This window comes from Capra hircus, chromosome 10 (genome assembly GCF_001704415.2).
Source record: "Capra hircus breed San Clemente chromosome 10, ASM170441v1, whole genome shotgun sequence".
In the NCBI taxonomy this organism is placed as follows: domain Eukaryota; kingdom Metazoa; phylum Chordata; class Mammalia; order Artiodactyla; family Bovidae; genus Capra; species Capra hircus.
The window spans coordinates 75594417-75609824 of record NC_030817.1 but is presented as its reverse complement, the minus strand read 5'-3'; the positions used below and the strand labels follow the sequence as shown (position 1 = coordinate 75609824).

Here is a 15408-nt window from a genome sequence, read left to right as displayed (position 1 = left end):
TATATATGATAGCAAAAGAGGGTCGGCCAGTGAGGGAAAAGTGATTTTTGTCCTCAAGCTATTAGGGCCAATCCTTCCAGTTCATTCCCACAGATTCCACAAAAGATATCTAAGGAGTTGAGGCAAAAGCCACCTGAGAGCCTCCCCTGGTCCACTGAGAGCTAGCGCTACCAAAGGAAGAAGCCCACTGTACTTCCAATCTGAACAGATCCTGGCAATTTCCGATCTGTGTTCTCAAAAACATCATAGTCACCAGCAGTGCTTCTATCCATATAGATAGGCAGCACAGCTATGATAAGACTCGCTTTCAGGCCCCTGGCCCCTGAGGCAGGCAGTCAAGAGAGTAACCTCTAGCCTGAGAGGTGTTCCTAGAGCTAGACTTCCACCTCGCTCCATACATGCTTCTAGTAACTTTCCGCTCCTAGCAAAGCTAGGCGCTTCCATATTTGGGATCTAAGTAAAAGTACATAGTAACAGCATGGATCACAAGTCCCTTGAAAGTCTATGATCTGACAGATTAGGTTAGTAGTTCTAATTCCCCATGCAATTACAAAATTGTCAAAGGGACCAGGAAAAGTTGACTGAGAAAGGAAAGTTCGGTCCACATGCTTCGCCCATTTCTGGCTGCTCTCCTTGCAGGGACATTGGATGTCTCTTGGCACTGACAGGTCGGTATAAATCCCTGGCAACGTTCCCCTTTGGGGACTGCCTTCAGTCATTACAAGGCACCGTGAAGCCACAGAGCAGGGCTCATCACTTTTAATACAGGGCGTGTCATTCCTTCACACTAGCACACCATAGAGCTAATACAGTAAAGCAGAAACCGTTCAGACCGGGGAAGCAGAGAGGCCAGAGCTTTGAGTGTCCCTACTTTGTCCTGAAGATCCCGGACAAACTGTCTAGGTGCTAGCTTACTGTGAACGATGTCAGATTCGTGATCTCTGAAGAAGGTTTAACATCGGGCCCAGGGACCAGGCTTGATCACTCAAGAGCTTTTGTGTAGCAGAGTTTTATTAAAGTAAGAAAAGGGATAGAGAAAGCTTCTGACAAAGACATCAAAAGGGAGACGGAGAATGCCCCCATTTCTTCTAAGTTTATTTTAAAGTACACATTCAGGTAAGAAAAAAACTAAATTTTCTACAATGTGGGAATAATCATTTTATTAAATCTATAAATTGGAGGAAGATCCATATACTAAGAATGAAGTTTGCAAATTACATGTAACAACCAGGGGAAAGGTTCATGATTTATGTTTAGAGAACATTAGGCATTAAAAAAAACCTATATAAACAGGGTGATCCCATCCATCAAAATAAATGATATTTAGGAATTAAATATAGGAATATTAGAGAAGTAGATATCACCCATATTGATGATTTGAGCCTGAATGTTTCCTAGAATGTTAAGGATAACATTAGTAGTATTGGTATTATAGTAAAGGTATATTTAGGGAAAATGTGTTAATTTGGAGGGCTTCCCTTTTAGCTCAGATGGTAAAGAACCCACCTGCAATGCAGCAGACCCTGGTTTGATTCCTGGGTGGGGAAGGTCTGCTGGAGAAGGGATAGGCTTCCCTCTCCAGTTTTCTTGGGCTTCCCTGATGGCTCAGCTGATAAAGAATCTGCCTGCAATAACGGAGACCTGGATTTGATCCTTGGGTTGGGAAGATCCCCTGGAGAAGGGAAAGGCTACCCACTCCAGTATTCTGGCCTGGAGAATTCCATGGACTGTATAGTCTATGGGGTCACAAAGAGTTGGACATTTTGGAGATGATAAATTTGTGGTTCAGAGGCGTCTTGTGATACATTTTGGAACTTTAGAGATGTATACTTAGGGCTCTTTCTTATAAAGGTGTAAAGTTACTTAAATGTATTAATCATCCAGCAGGAGACCCTAAGGAGAAAATGATTCCAAATGACAGACTTTTGGAGATTATCTACAGGAAAAGGATAGTAGAAAGGATAGATATCAAGGGTACTAGGAAGTACTTGTCAACAAAACATTTAAGAGTGTTTTGGATGCATGTGTTTGGGAAGAGATGAAGAATCAGTTTAGCTCTAATGATGAAATCAGAATGTTCCAAACTGTGGAAGAGGCATCATGGTAGAGAAGAAAGGACATTAGGCAAAGGGTTAGAAAGTGGTATTGGTCAGCATCAACTGAATCAAACAATAATTCTTTGAGATCTCTTTCAACCAATGTATAAATTTAAGATGTTGGACTAGTTGACTTTAGTGTTCACACTAATTTCGAACTTCTATGTTATAATAAGGAATTCTTTTCTTTAACCTTTTATATATATATATTTTTCTTTTTTTATTTTACTTTACAATACTGTTTTGGTTTTGCCATACATCAACGTGAATCCGGGAGGAGAACATCATAGCTTCACTTAGCTTTGGTTTCCCTAAAAACTTGAACTAAAAAGTTTAAATTTCTGGAAATTACTTGAAGTTTATTTACTAAAATCTATTCAGCATGATGCAGTGTTTCTGTTATAGAAGATCTTTGCCTGCCTTACCTTGAAACCAAGCACATGGCTCTTCTAGAGCTATTAACATAGCAAGATGATGCACTGTTGTTCAGTACACAGAGGCGCAAAATGGCTCCTCATCAATTTTTAACACCCCCAATGGCCCTGTTCTAAAACTCTCCTGAAGCAGAAAGAACTAGCTAACAAAACTGCTCATTGCTCTTCTTTCCACCTTGTTACATTTTGTCCACTAGGACAAAGCATTTCCATGAGTCCTCCTGCTTTGTCCATTTGTGAATGCTCAAGGTGATGTACTGTAATCCTGTGAGCAAACAAGCTCTCATGCAATCAGCCTCAGTGAAGGTAATTTCAAGTCTCTGTGTCTCCTGGTCACTACAATCTAGTGACATCAAATCACTAATTAGCTTCTCACACTCGTGATGGTTTTTCTTATATCTATGTGTTGAGGACAGTGATACTTCAAAGTGTAAATGGTGAAGACTGAAGTCCATAAAGACATGGGTTCAGTGCATTTGCCCCCATCCAGGGAATCCTGAAGAATGTTGTTTTTTCCTGGTAGGTACAAAATAGAGGCTATTCTAGAGGCTAGGCACTAGGAGAGAGCTGTTTTTCCTCAGCCTTCTAATTCAGTTACGACAGAAAACAAAGAGAAGCAATCATGCTCTGCTCTTTCAATCTTGGGTTATTCTATGTCCATTTTGCTTATTATTGTTATCCAAATATCTATATCTCAAAAGTATTAGACAGCTGTATTTCTTTGCTAAAACCAGGATGGATTTACTTTTTTGACTGAATATGCTTTCATTTTAATACAACATTTTGTAATAATTTTTATAATGGAACTAACATAATTTTGGGGATTATGCTTTCAAAAGGCAGAGAATTATAGAATCATAAAGATTAGGAGGGAGAGTTCTTATCCTCTTTTGAAAAGAAATGGTGCACCTTCATATTGGTAAATTGCCTAAAATTGCAGTTATTTAGTGAGAGGTAGAATAAGAACATACATTTCAGTGACTCAGGCTACTTCTTGTATAGTCCATGATATTTTTGGACATCATCTGCTGATTTGGGTTTCAGGTTATTTTAAAGCTTATAATTTAGAATGGCTTTTGTTGGTTCATGACAAAGAAATACCAATATAAATAAATTATGAAAATCAAAATATCCTGCTGAATATATGCCTTACTTGCGAAAAGAGAAGATATGTCATATATGATTACTATATTTTAGAATCTTACTACTACTATGATAAATTTACTACATGGTAAATTCATTATTGCACAAAATGTTTCATTCAAGTGTTTGATGATTATATATCGCTGAGAAGCAGGGGGAAAGTTACCTACACTTTGAATCAAGGGAAAATAAGATAAGAGGAAGAAAAAGCCTAAAAGTTCCCTAAACATGGTTCTGATAAATGACACTATGCTCTTGATATTTCAATATTTTTACAGACCCCAAATCATATAATAATCACTATCATTGGTGATGCTTCCTAAAAATATTCTTGCTAATTAAAAACAAAGTTTATATGAAATTGTAGATTAAGTTCACTACGAGTTTCCCCTTGAGAGCAGTGTTTGAATCCTTCAAAAATTTCATCGGTTCTCTGGACCTCTCAGATGAGGTTAAGTTGAAAGAACGCATTCTCCTAGAATATGTGGGTAAACAATTCTATACTTAAAGCTTCAGTGGAGACTAAAAACTAATTCTCTTCATGTATGCTCATTGACATTTAATTGGTTTTAATTTCTGGAGATCTTTGAAAGTCATTTATGGTAAATTCTTTGCAAAATTGTAAAAGAGCATTTTTTTTTTTTGCATTTTTTCCTTTTTATCTATTGCTTTGTCTTTTAGATTTCTGATTGCTCCAAGTACTCCCCCAGTTACTTAGATCTACATTAGGACACAGCATCCAGGTTGATGTCCCCTTAAACATCTCATCTTGGCTACAGACATCTTGAGTCTATTTCCTACTTATTTTAAAGTAAACTTCTTTATAACTCATTTCTTCAAGGCCAGGTCTGTTTTCTTAGAAGATGTAGAAATAACAACTAAATTTGATCCATGAATTAATGGCTATAGATTATAAGCTTTCTCCACACTTTTCACTTCATCTTAGGTAAACGGAAGCATTTTGTCAATATCCTTTTGAAGATGACACACAAGCTTTGTCTCCATAGAGTTGGTTAAATCTCTGATCTGGATTTACATGGAGAAGGTAAAAGCAGCAGAAATGTTGGAAAGCTTCTAAAAGATGTATCTTTGACTGGTAGAGTTTGGTGGCCTCTGTAAACTATGCTCAATTATTTCACTTCATCTACCAGTATTAAGTTCTGAGATAGAAGTATTGGAGAAATAGTTGTTTGATAGAATTTCATATAGAAGGGGACTGAGGGTCACCTAGTAAATCTTATGCACGTGTTAATTTCTCTTTAATTATTATAAGAAATGAAAAATTGGTGTTTACATGAACACATCTACTAATTGGAACTCATTCTTAAATGAGACAGATAACACCATCTTTGAGCAGTAAAATAATCTGAAAATAGTAATAATTAGTTATTCTGGTCTGAAACAATACATTATTCAGAACATTTGCATATATTTAATCATTACAATTGATTAAAGATGTGTCACGGATGTAATTGCTTAAGAAACATTTTCAGTGTCTCCTTGAGAGCAACACCATTTTCAATATCTGATATTTGAGGATAATGAACCCTGAAAGACTAAATATTCAGTATCATACAGCTGCCCAATGACAACTTGTTTTTATTCTAACAGCTTTATATTTCCACTAGTACAGTAGTTTTATTTGATGTAAAAAGACAGTCCAATTCCTCTAAAAAGGAATATTGTAGGGAATGAACGGAAATGAGGATTCATCAACTTCTCTACATGAAAAAAGGGATTATAAATGTTAATGAATGAGCTTCAGGGAGGCAAGTTATAAACCTAAGTGATCTATCACCAGCTCATGGCACAGAGCCTTGGGGAAAATGGACAGTTATGTACTTAGAGAATAAATGAACTAAAAAAGAATGAACTTTATTAGAAGTAAAGGATTTATACTTAAAGTAATTAATTTAGTTTCTTTTGCCCACCACTTGGATCTTGTGTGCTAAGCTCAGATGTTGATTGAATCAGTTTTACCAGTATTCTCTCTGGAAAACAATATCCTTTCTTTTCCTGGGAACCCCAAGAAGCCAATGACCGTGAAGAATACACATATGCAAAAGACTCAGTGGGAGGGTAACTCTTAGGATGATTTCTCACATAATAGATTTCATTCTAAAGATGTCAGAATGTTTTCTCTACTTAAAATGACTCCTGCTGCCCACTTCTGTTCTAGCACCAAAATATCTCCCTTGGAAGCTCCCTGTGCTTAAGACTTTGCTTTTTCTGATAGGGCAGATATGAACCCTTATTTGCTGGTTTTGTTAGATATTAAGCTCTTCCTTGTATCTAGGGATTCAGTGCAGGATTCATGTCAGGGGTGTAAGAGTCAGGGTGTTTTCCAGGGAGGATACATCAAGATGGGTTCCTGGAGTTGACTTGCTAATACGAAACTCCCGAGAAATGATGAGGAGGGGAGAATGGCACTGAAGAGAATGTGGTGGCTCCTTAATATAAAGTTGTTTCCATGTGTAATTTTACTGTCCACCTGTTCTGACTTCAACCTCTCCTAGTTAGGTTTTTGAACAGCCTGGGATCATATGTTTAGATATAACCTGGGATAAAATGTGAATTAATTCTTTGGTAGATTTTCTAGAGAGTTAGAGATTTGAAATATACAGGTGAGTCCCTGAACTTGGTTCTTGGGGGTTGAAATTATTCATTATATACCCTGTCTTTATGTCTAAACCTTCCAGTTAAACTCAAAGGATGCTAGGCAATTTTAAATTATAATCTAAGAAGACATTAAGTTAAAAAATTGCAGATGAGTAGAAATCAGTAAAAGATACTCTTTCCCAAGATCTAATTTAGATCCAGAGAAAGGTTCTTTAAAATCATATGCTTCATTACATTTACTCACACAACTTTTCCAAGTTTTTTTAAAGTTAAAGTAGCATAAAAGGGAGAAAGTTCTGATAAAATAGAATATAAAATAACTGAGTAGAAAAGAAAAAACAATTTTCCTATGATACAAATTTCTTACTGAATACTCCTATGCAATATAATTTTAAGCCCTGCCAAATCAAATAAGATATCAATCATAATTCAATAATATGTCTACATTATGAACACCAATGTCTGAGTTTAAAGAAGCTTAACATCTTTGGGGAATAACTGAGAGGAACTAACACTATATTCTTTCATATGATAGAACTGCATGAAGAGATGAATTACAGCTCTAGGAAGACTTACAGTAAACTCTGGATCTTTAAGTTTTGCTGTGGTTTTGTGTTTTAGTTGAGATAATTTGTAACTCAATAGGGAAAGGAATAAGATTTAATTATTCAAGGCAATGACTTCCTATGAGCTCTCTCACATAATGAAATGCCATCTTTTCTTCTCCTGTTTAATTTTTTGAACATATATCACATACACTCATAAGCACATGGAGCAGAAGTAGATATCTTGATGTATTTTCACAAAGTGAATACTCCTATGTAACTATCAACCACATCAAGAAACAGAACATCACCAGCAGTTCAGAAGGCCCTTCTTATCCGTTCTGTCCCCAATTTCCCTTTAAGGATAATCATTATTAAAGCTTTTTCAACCTTAGAGTTTAGTTTCACCTATTTTTGAACTTTATTTTAAAAGGTTAGCACAATATATAGCTCTTTGTATCTAACTGTCTTGGTCAACATTAAGTCTGTGAAATTATCTTCCTTTGTGTTAGCAGTGTAAAAAGAATTTATGCCCTTTACTGCAGAAAAATGATTTAGTCTCTGTAGATTCTTAGACTGGATTTCTGTGATGTCAAAAAATTTTCAGATACTCAATTTCATTTTTAAATTAGTTTATTACATTTATTAAGTTTATGTAATTGGATATGCCAGTTGGTTGAACATCTCTCCCTTGAATAGTGTTGTTATGCTCTCTATACGATCTTTGATGATATGTGAAAACTTAGATACAAATATAAATAGAAACTAGAATCCTAGGGTATGAGGCAGAACTGGGAAATCAAACCCATGCTCAGTTCACTGATTGATATCTGTTTCTCTCACATTCAGGTGACTAAAGAGAAGTCCTTTCCAAAGTCAATGAATGAGACAAATCATTCTCAGATGACTGAATTTGTGTTGCTGGGACTCTCTAATTCCCAGGAGCTCCAACCTTTCTTGTTTCTCATATTTTCACTACTCTACCTAGCAATACTGCTGGGCAATTTTCTCATCATCCTCACTGTGACCTCAGATTCCCGCCTTCATACCCCTATGTGCTTTCTGCTCGCAAACCTCTCTTTTATAGATATATGTGTTGCCTCCTTTGCTACCCCCAAAATGATTGCAGACTTTTTGGTTGAATGCAAGACTATTTCTTTTGATGCTTGTCTGGCCCAGATTTTTTTTGTTCATCTTTTCACTGGCAGTGAGATGGTGATTCTCGTATCCATGGCTTATGATTGTTATGTGGCTATATGCAAACCTCTTCACTATACGACAATCATGAGCCGCCTTGTATGTATTATTCTTGTACTCATCTCCTGGTGTGTGGGTTTCATCCATACTACTAGCCAGCTGGCATTTACTGTTAACTTGCCTTTTTGTGGGCCTAATCAAGTGGATAGCTTTTTCTGTGACCTCCCTCTGGTGACTAAGTTGGCCTGCATCGACACTTATGTTGTCAGCCTACTAATAGTTGCAGACAGTGGCTTTCTTTCTTTGAGTTCCTTCCTCCTGTTGGTTCTCTCCTACACTGTGATACTCATCACAGTTAGGAGCCACTCCTCTGCCAGCATGGCCAAGGCCCGCTCCACGTTGACTGCTCATATCACTGAGGTCACACTCTTCTTTGGACCATGCATCTTCATCTATGTGTGGCCCTTCAGCAGTTATTCAGTTGACAAAGTCCTTGCAGTGTTCTACACCAGCTTTACTCCCATTTTAAACCCTGTTATCTATACTCTAAGGAATAAAGAAATGAAGGCAGCTATGTCAAAACTGAAAAGTCGCTATCTGAAGTCTGGCCAGGTTCTGCAGTCATGAGAAATATTGTATTTCTGGAAACAAAGTAAATTCACAGGACTGTTAACACTGTACTTGTGTCTCTACATATTTACAAATGGAATCACTGTCATGTTAAAACCAATCATTTTAACCAGTGGGAAGCATTGATTAAGTTGAAATAAAAGTTAATGGTAATAATGAAAAATACAACAAACCTTGGCAATTTTCATCTTTTCTTCCTTCTATTATGTTTGCTTGCCTTTTTGACTTCCTTTCCTCCTTAATTTTTAAAATTTAAATTTGTTTTAAGATAAAGAGCTACTGACTGTGATGTCAATGGTACAACGTCTTTAACTTTATAAAGTGTAAATACATCGGGCCTTCTTTGGGTGGAAAAAGTATTGTTTATACCACAACGAACAGAATTATTTTTACTGTGTATAAATAAGGCAATGCACTGTTTTAAACCTTTTCAAAATTGGAAGAATAGTGACGTGTACTTTCTGTTTTGCTGTTTTATGTTCACTCTGCTGCTATCACAGGAGAATATTGTGAATAGTGTTCCGAGTCATTTGTTTGGTGACTTATCATTGGATTGTTAGTTTTCAAGGGGTTCCTCTACCAGCTCCATTTTTCCTTGTAAACTTCCTTGCCATTTGGGTCATTTGGGCAATGAATTCCAATTAAATGGAAGTATTCACAAGACACAAGGTCATTATGGGAGTCACTAGCAGGGTCAAATAGATGAGCAGCAATGATAACTCTAAGGCTTCTGGAGGAAAATTCTGTACTCTGTAACTCAGCACCACCCACCATTTGAAAAGCAGATTGTAGGACCCTCTTGGGACTTATTCTGAATTGAGTTCCTAACCATGAGTTAACAAGTGACTATGTGACTAGGATTTCCCACCATTTAAAAAAAAATCACAATTTCTATCATTCACTGTTCTTACATCAATGTCCATTATACACCATTCTCCATAGAGAAGGCAGTTAAGGTCTGGAAAAGGATAATCTGTTAGCCCACTTTGGTTCTGTATCCCCTCAGTACTTACATAATGGAGACATAAATCAGCTGGAATTTAGGCTATGGATCAGATCGTAAACAATCTCCCTGGAATGCAGGATACCCGGGTTCTATCCCTGGGTTGGGAAGATCTCCTGGAGACAGGAATGTCTACCCACTCCAGTAATCTTGCCTGGAATATTCCATGGACAGGGGACCCTTGCAGGCTACATTCTGTGGGTTTGCAAAGAGTTGGACACAACTAAGCAACCAACATACACCCTGAAGCACTGGATTCCCTTTCACTAAGGCTTTTTGACTACAACTACTCTTAAAACTTTACCTGTAAGTAGAAGAGATTGATATTGAGAACTTGCCAATCAGTGGCAAGTAAATTACATCAGACCTCCTCCTCCACAGGTGGTAGTGACTTGCCTTTACAGGAATGAAATTTTACTCTAGATATGAATTTTCTGTCTCTGCTTATATTTCTTCTTCCAAGATCACTATCTGAGGCCTCAGAAAGGCTCTGATCTATGAATTTAGGATTCTACAAAGATTTCCTGTGCAACACATTTTACTCTGAAAAATATTGTGGCAGTGGACACAGGACCATGAGATCAATTTTCCTGAACAAGTCCAGGCTCAAAGAACAATTGAACGTATAATTAAATGCTCAGAAAAGAGTCTAGCATTATGATTATACCTACTTGGAAACAACGAACTCTAAGATATGATATATGCATTGAGTGCTGAGTGCTGAGTGCTGTCATGTCTGACTCTTAGCAACTCCATGGACTGTAACCCATGAGGCTCCTCTGTCCATGGGATTTCCCAGGCAAGACTTGAATGGGTTGCCATTTCCTTCTCCAAGGGATCTTAGTAACCCAGGGGTCAAATCCATATCTCCTGCATTGGCAGGCAGTTTTTTTTTTTTTTTCTACCAGTGAGCCACCAGGGAACCTATATGCATTGAACTAACAGTTAATTGTAACACTGTGTTATCAACTTTTAATATACAGTTTTGAAAAGTATAGAGTAGAAATAAAAGTGTTCCTCTTTCCCTCATTCTTAGTGACCTATTTATGAATTTTTTGCTTCTTGCCACTGCAATTCCAGGCTTTGCTATACTGAAGATTCTGATTGCCAGAAGAACAACACTAATAAGAAATACATTATGATTTCCACTGAGCCACATCTTTGCCAACTGCTTGACCGCATTGGTAATTTTCATGTTAGTAGACAAGCAGCCCACAAAAGGGAAGTCACTGCATTAAGTAGAATAGATGGCATAGTTAACATGAGGAGCTAAATAATGTTAGTAAGTTCAGTATCTCAGTCATGTCTGATTCCTTGTGACGCTATGGACTGAGGCATTCCAGGTTTCCCTGTCCATCACCAACTGCCAGAGCTTGCTCAAACTCACGTTAATAATGCAGACTGCAAAAACATATCAAAGTAAGACATAGAAGAAGAAAACCTATAAGAAGTAAATTAATGATCAGGTTACCACTATAGGAACTGAGCCTGATGTTCCTAGAAGCCTTTGATGAACCACATGTCCCAGGACCATATTGTTTTGATTACTACAGCTTTGTAATATAAGAAAGGAGAGGGAAATTTATTGAAAGAAATAATGACAGAAAATTTCCCAAATATGAGGAGGAAAATGAACATCCATTTCCATAATACCTAAAGAACCCAAATAAGCTGAGCATCAAAAGATCTTCACTAACACATATTTTAATCAAATAGTCAAAAGTTAAAGACAGAGGGAATTTTGAGAATGGCAAGAGAAAAGATACTGAAGACATAAGAGGGAATTCTTATAAGCCTATCTGCAGATTCCTCTGCAGAAACTTTGCAGACCAGGAAATAGTGAGACAATCTATTCAAAATACCTGAGAGAGAAAAGCTTCCAGTCAAGCTGAGGACCTTAACCCTGATCATCTTGCTGAATGTCACTCCATTCCATATTTATGTATTTGTTCAGCCTCAGCATACATGCAAGTCAGTTTTAGAATTATTAATATATACTCCCTGAGAAACAACTTTACCAACTATAGTACAATGCTAATGTATAATTATTTTTATCTTTAAACTTTCAGGTTAAAATTGGAATGCTCCAGTTGTGTAGGGTGGTTCCTTCCTCCTTCAGTGCAATTATGTCATACATTTCTAACACAGTTAGAGCTGTTTTTCAGATTCTGAATTCTAGGAGGGATGCCTTTACAACCTGGTTGATGTTTTGCTTGTTTGCTTATTTGTTTATGTCTGCTACTAAAATTAAACACTTGTTTACATGTCTATGAGTTTTGAAAAATACATAAAGTCATTTATCCACCAGACTTGTAACATACAGAACAGTACGAGGCCCTTTTTAATGTAAAACAATAAAAACATAAAGAAAAGAATAGGGAAAAATTTTTAAACACATTTACCTTTCCTCCCATAGATATCAAATGTTGGTATTGTACCATAGCTGCCTCAGATCTTTAAAAGTATATGTAATATCACTGATCCAGTTGAAACAAGTTTCAGCTCACTTCCTATTCCTCTTATCTTCCATTCAAATACTACTTGGAATTTGGTGTTTATCACTTCCCTGGATGTTTTGGAACATTTATTGTCCATAATTATTTAAACCTGTGAAAATGTGATCATTAAATTGTGATGAAAATGTGATCATTTAAAAATGATCATTTCATTTTTAAACTTTCTTAATGTTCATGTATAAAATTCAATTTTAACTGTTGGTAGTATGCCATTGTGTTAAAATATTATAATTTTTTTCATTTCCCCATTTATAAATACTTAGATTATCCTCTTATTTGAAAATATTTTAGCAAACGGCATTGTGCATGTATCCTCGTACATGTAAAATTTTACTAGAGTAAACAGAAAACTGAGTTTGCTGAATGGTACAGAATCCCATCTTCCGTTCTTTAAAAATGACTGGTTATAAATTACAGCAGAATCTCTGAGGACAGTCAGGGATGTAACACATGTAAAGTATCTAAACTATGGTCTAATAGACTACAGGTGTATTTGTTCAGGAGATAGAAGATTTGTCATGGAGAAAAAACAAAAGCATCTTCAAATATTTGAAGAACAAATATGTTGAAGTTGGAGATTTCTTCAACTACAGGTGGTAGAACCAGTTGAACATTATAACAACAAACTAAACTGCCTTGCAAAGTAGTGAGCTCCTTGTGAGCGGAGAAAACCTTCCCAAAAGTTGGTGATCATTTATAAAACTGTATGATGTCTCTAATGATAGAAAGTTGGGGGTCAAAAAGATTACTCACTAGGAGTCTCAGTGATAATCAAACAATATTTTGCTTTCATATGTACCACTTAGTTGAAGTTTTTTTCTTTCAGCTTGTTAAAATTATTATGTAAAATATAATTATTTCCACTGCAGGATGACTTCACAGTTTTATAAAGGGTGATATTTCACTTCTCCAATGAGATCAGTTTCCTGGCATCCTGGTAATATAAAATGTCTTATCTTAGGATACTGAAATTTTATGGTTGAAAGAAAGAGGAGCAGAGCTTGCAGTACCTTGGCACAGAACCTGAGAGGCTTAGCACATTTCAGTGCAGAGACCAATTTAAAATCATGTCAAGAGTCTATTGAAAATGCATTTGACATGAAAATTCACAGGTTATTGGAAATTTAGAAGAGTCAGAGAAACAAGGACTGGGAGAGTTATTAGAACGTGTAAGTATCATAAATACATTTTGAACAGATTTCCTTGGAATAGAGAAAGAAATAGAAAGCTGTTTTCTAGATGCAAAATTGACAACTAGAATTCAGAAAGAGAAAGTCACTGTTGTCTCAAACTGGAAACTCCATTTAGAAAAAGCAAATTTCTGTTCTTTTCTCTCTGCATATAACACAGACTCTCCTACTGCACTGGCTTTAGGGGTAGCCCTGATAGGAATAGGATTAAAATTTGACGAATTGAGGGAAGTATGTTATAACCATTATCTATGCCTTCTTTGCTCCTTTCATGCTTTCTATTCAAAGGATATTTAGCCACTAGTAGCCTGGTGGGCTACAGTCCATGAGGTCACAAAGAATCGGACATGACTGAGCGACTTCACTTAAGTCTGTATTTACTGCCTATCAAAATTTGCCTGGAATGAAGACAGGAACTGCTGTTCTTTATTTAATTTTGTTTTTAATCTTACAGGAAAGTAAGTTTTATAAGATACATTATGGACAAGAAGAATTATGCATACCTATGTTCTCAGAGTTCTATTGATACTTTCTAGAGAAAGATATTAATGTAAGATTAATTCCCTAAGTATCAAACTTCACATAAAACCAGGAGGGAAAATTTATTTTATGATGGCTTTGCAGTCTGAAAATATTTTTATGCCTGAGATTTATTGGCAGTGAGAAAATACATAATTCATTAACTAAAATGCTGCTGGACTTTTTAAGGAAATTCTAAGAAGTTTGAGTGATTTTTCTGAAATTCACATGTTCCCATTACATAACTGCCTCTACATTTCTAATTTTGGAAATGAAAATAGCCTTGGAGATTATCTAGTCTTATTTTCTAAGCTAATAAATGGAAGAAGTTTATTTATCTATACTAATATGTGCCTATCTAAATTACTAAAAAAAATGCAAAATATTATACTGACCTGGTCTGTAACACTTGTATTAATAGTAAAGTCAATGTGGACAGGATATTCTAGTTACTTCTTTTGTTTTGAAAAGCAACTGACAATTCTATTGGCAAGATGGATATTATATGAAACTGGGAAGTTTCAGGAAATATTTTAGAGATAAGACAATCTGTACAATAGATAATGTGTGATAACACTTCCTTGTGTAACACTATAAAACCTTGGGCTTTATTCTCTCTTCAACTCCCATCCCTGCCCTTGTCCCTCTCTCCAAACCTTCTCTCTGAGTATCTATTACGTTCAGCATACATATCTCTTGTCATTCATTACTACAATCTGCTAATGTCAAATCCCCAATTAGTTTCTAACCATTGCAAAGGGTTTCCTTTTATCTGTATGCTGAGGGCAATAATGTTTCAGAGTGTAAATGGTTAGAGTGAAGTCTTAGAAGACTTGTAGTCTCTATTTTGACCTGTATGTAAAGGCTTCTGCAAAATTTTGTTTCACTTGCCAAATGTAGATACTACAAGGCATACATAGCACAAGGAGGGAGTTGTGCTGCCCTAGACTCTTGATTCAGTCAGAAGAGCAGAGAAGGCAACTTTTCTATGCCTTCTTCTTGGATTTTCTTAGGTTCTGTGCCCATTTTATCTATTAACAAATTTCTGAATACCTGACCCTGCAGAGTAATTGATGCCTAAATTTCTTTGATGAAACCATCATGATTTTACCTTTTCTTTTTTTAACCATACATAATGTTTCCATCAGTGTAACCAGTTACATCTTTTTTTACATTTAAGCAATTTGCTCTCTAGGGATATTTTCAAATGCCAGAGAATCATAGGCTATTATGGTTGAATAAGAATAGTGCTCATCTGCCTCCTTTTTTCAAAGAGAAACTGAGTACCTGAAAGGTTGTGTGATCTGCCTAAAATTTGGTAAGATAGTGGGAAAGAAGTAGAAAAGATTTTATCCTAGGCTAATGCTCTGTCTATATCATATGATACCTTTGGATGTCTTTTCTTGATGTGCCTTTCAGGCTATTTTAAAGCCTATAATTTAGAATGGTTTGCTTATTCAAGTCAAGAAAATATTAGTAGATATAAAATATATTTATAGCTATGGCGCCCCACTCC

General features: G+C 36.1%; 1 protein-coding gene across 1 annotated transcript; it reads left to right on the top strand.

Annotated features, from left to right (window-relative positions):
• Positions 7645–8684, top strand: LOC102185366 (olfactory receptor 4K15). Its single transcript, XM_018053805.1, has one exon. The coding sequence runs from the start codon at positions 7645–7647 to the stop codon at positions 8659–8661; it is 1017 nt and encodes a 338-aa protein (XP_017909294.1). The 3' UTR covers positions 8662–8684.

Coding starts and splice junctions, on each gene's coding strand:
- LOC102185366 (XM_018053805.1), top strand. CDS start 7,645: ATGCTCAGTTCACTGATTGATATCTGTTTCTCTCACATTCAGGTGACT.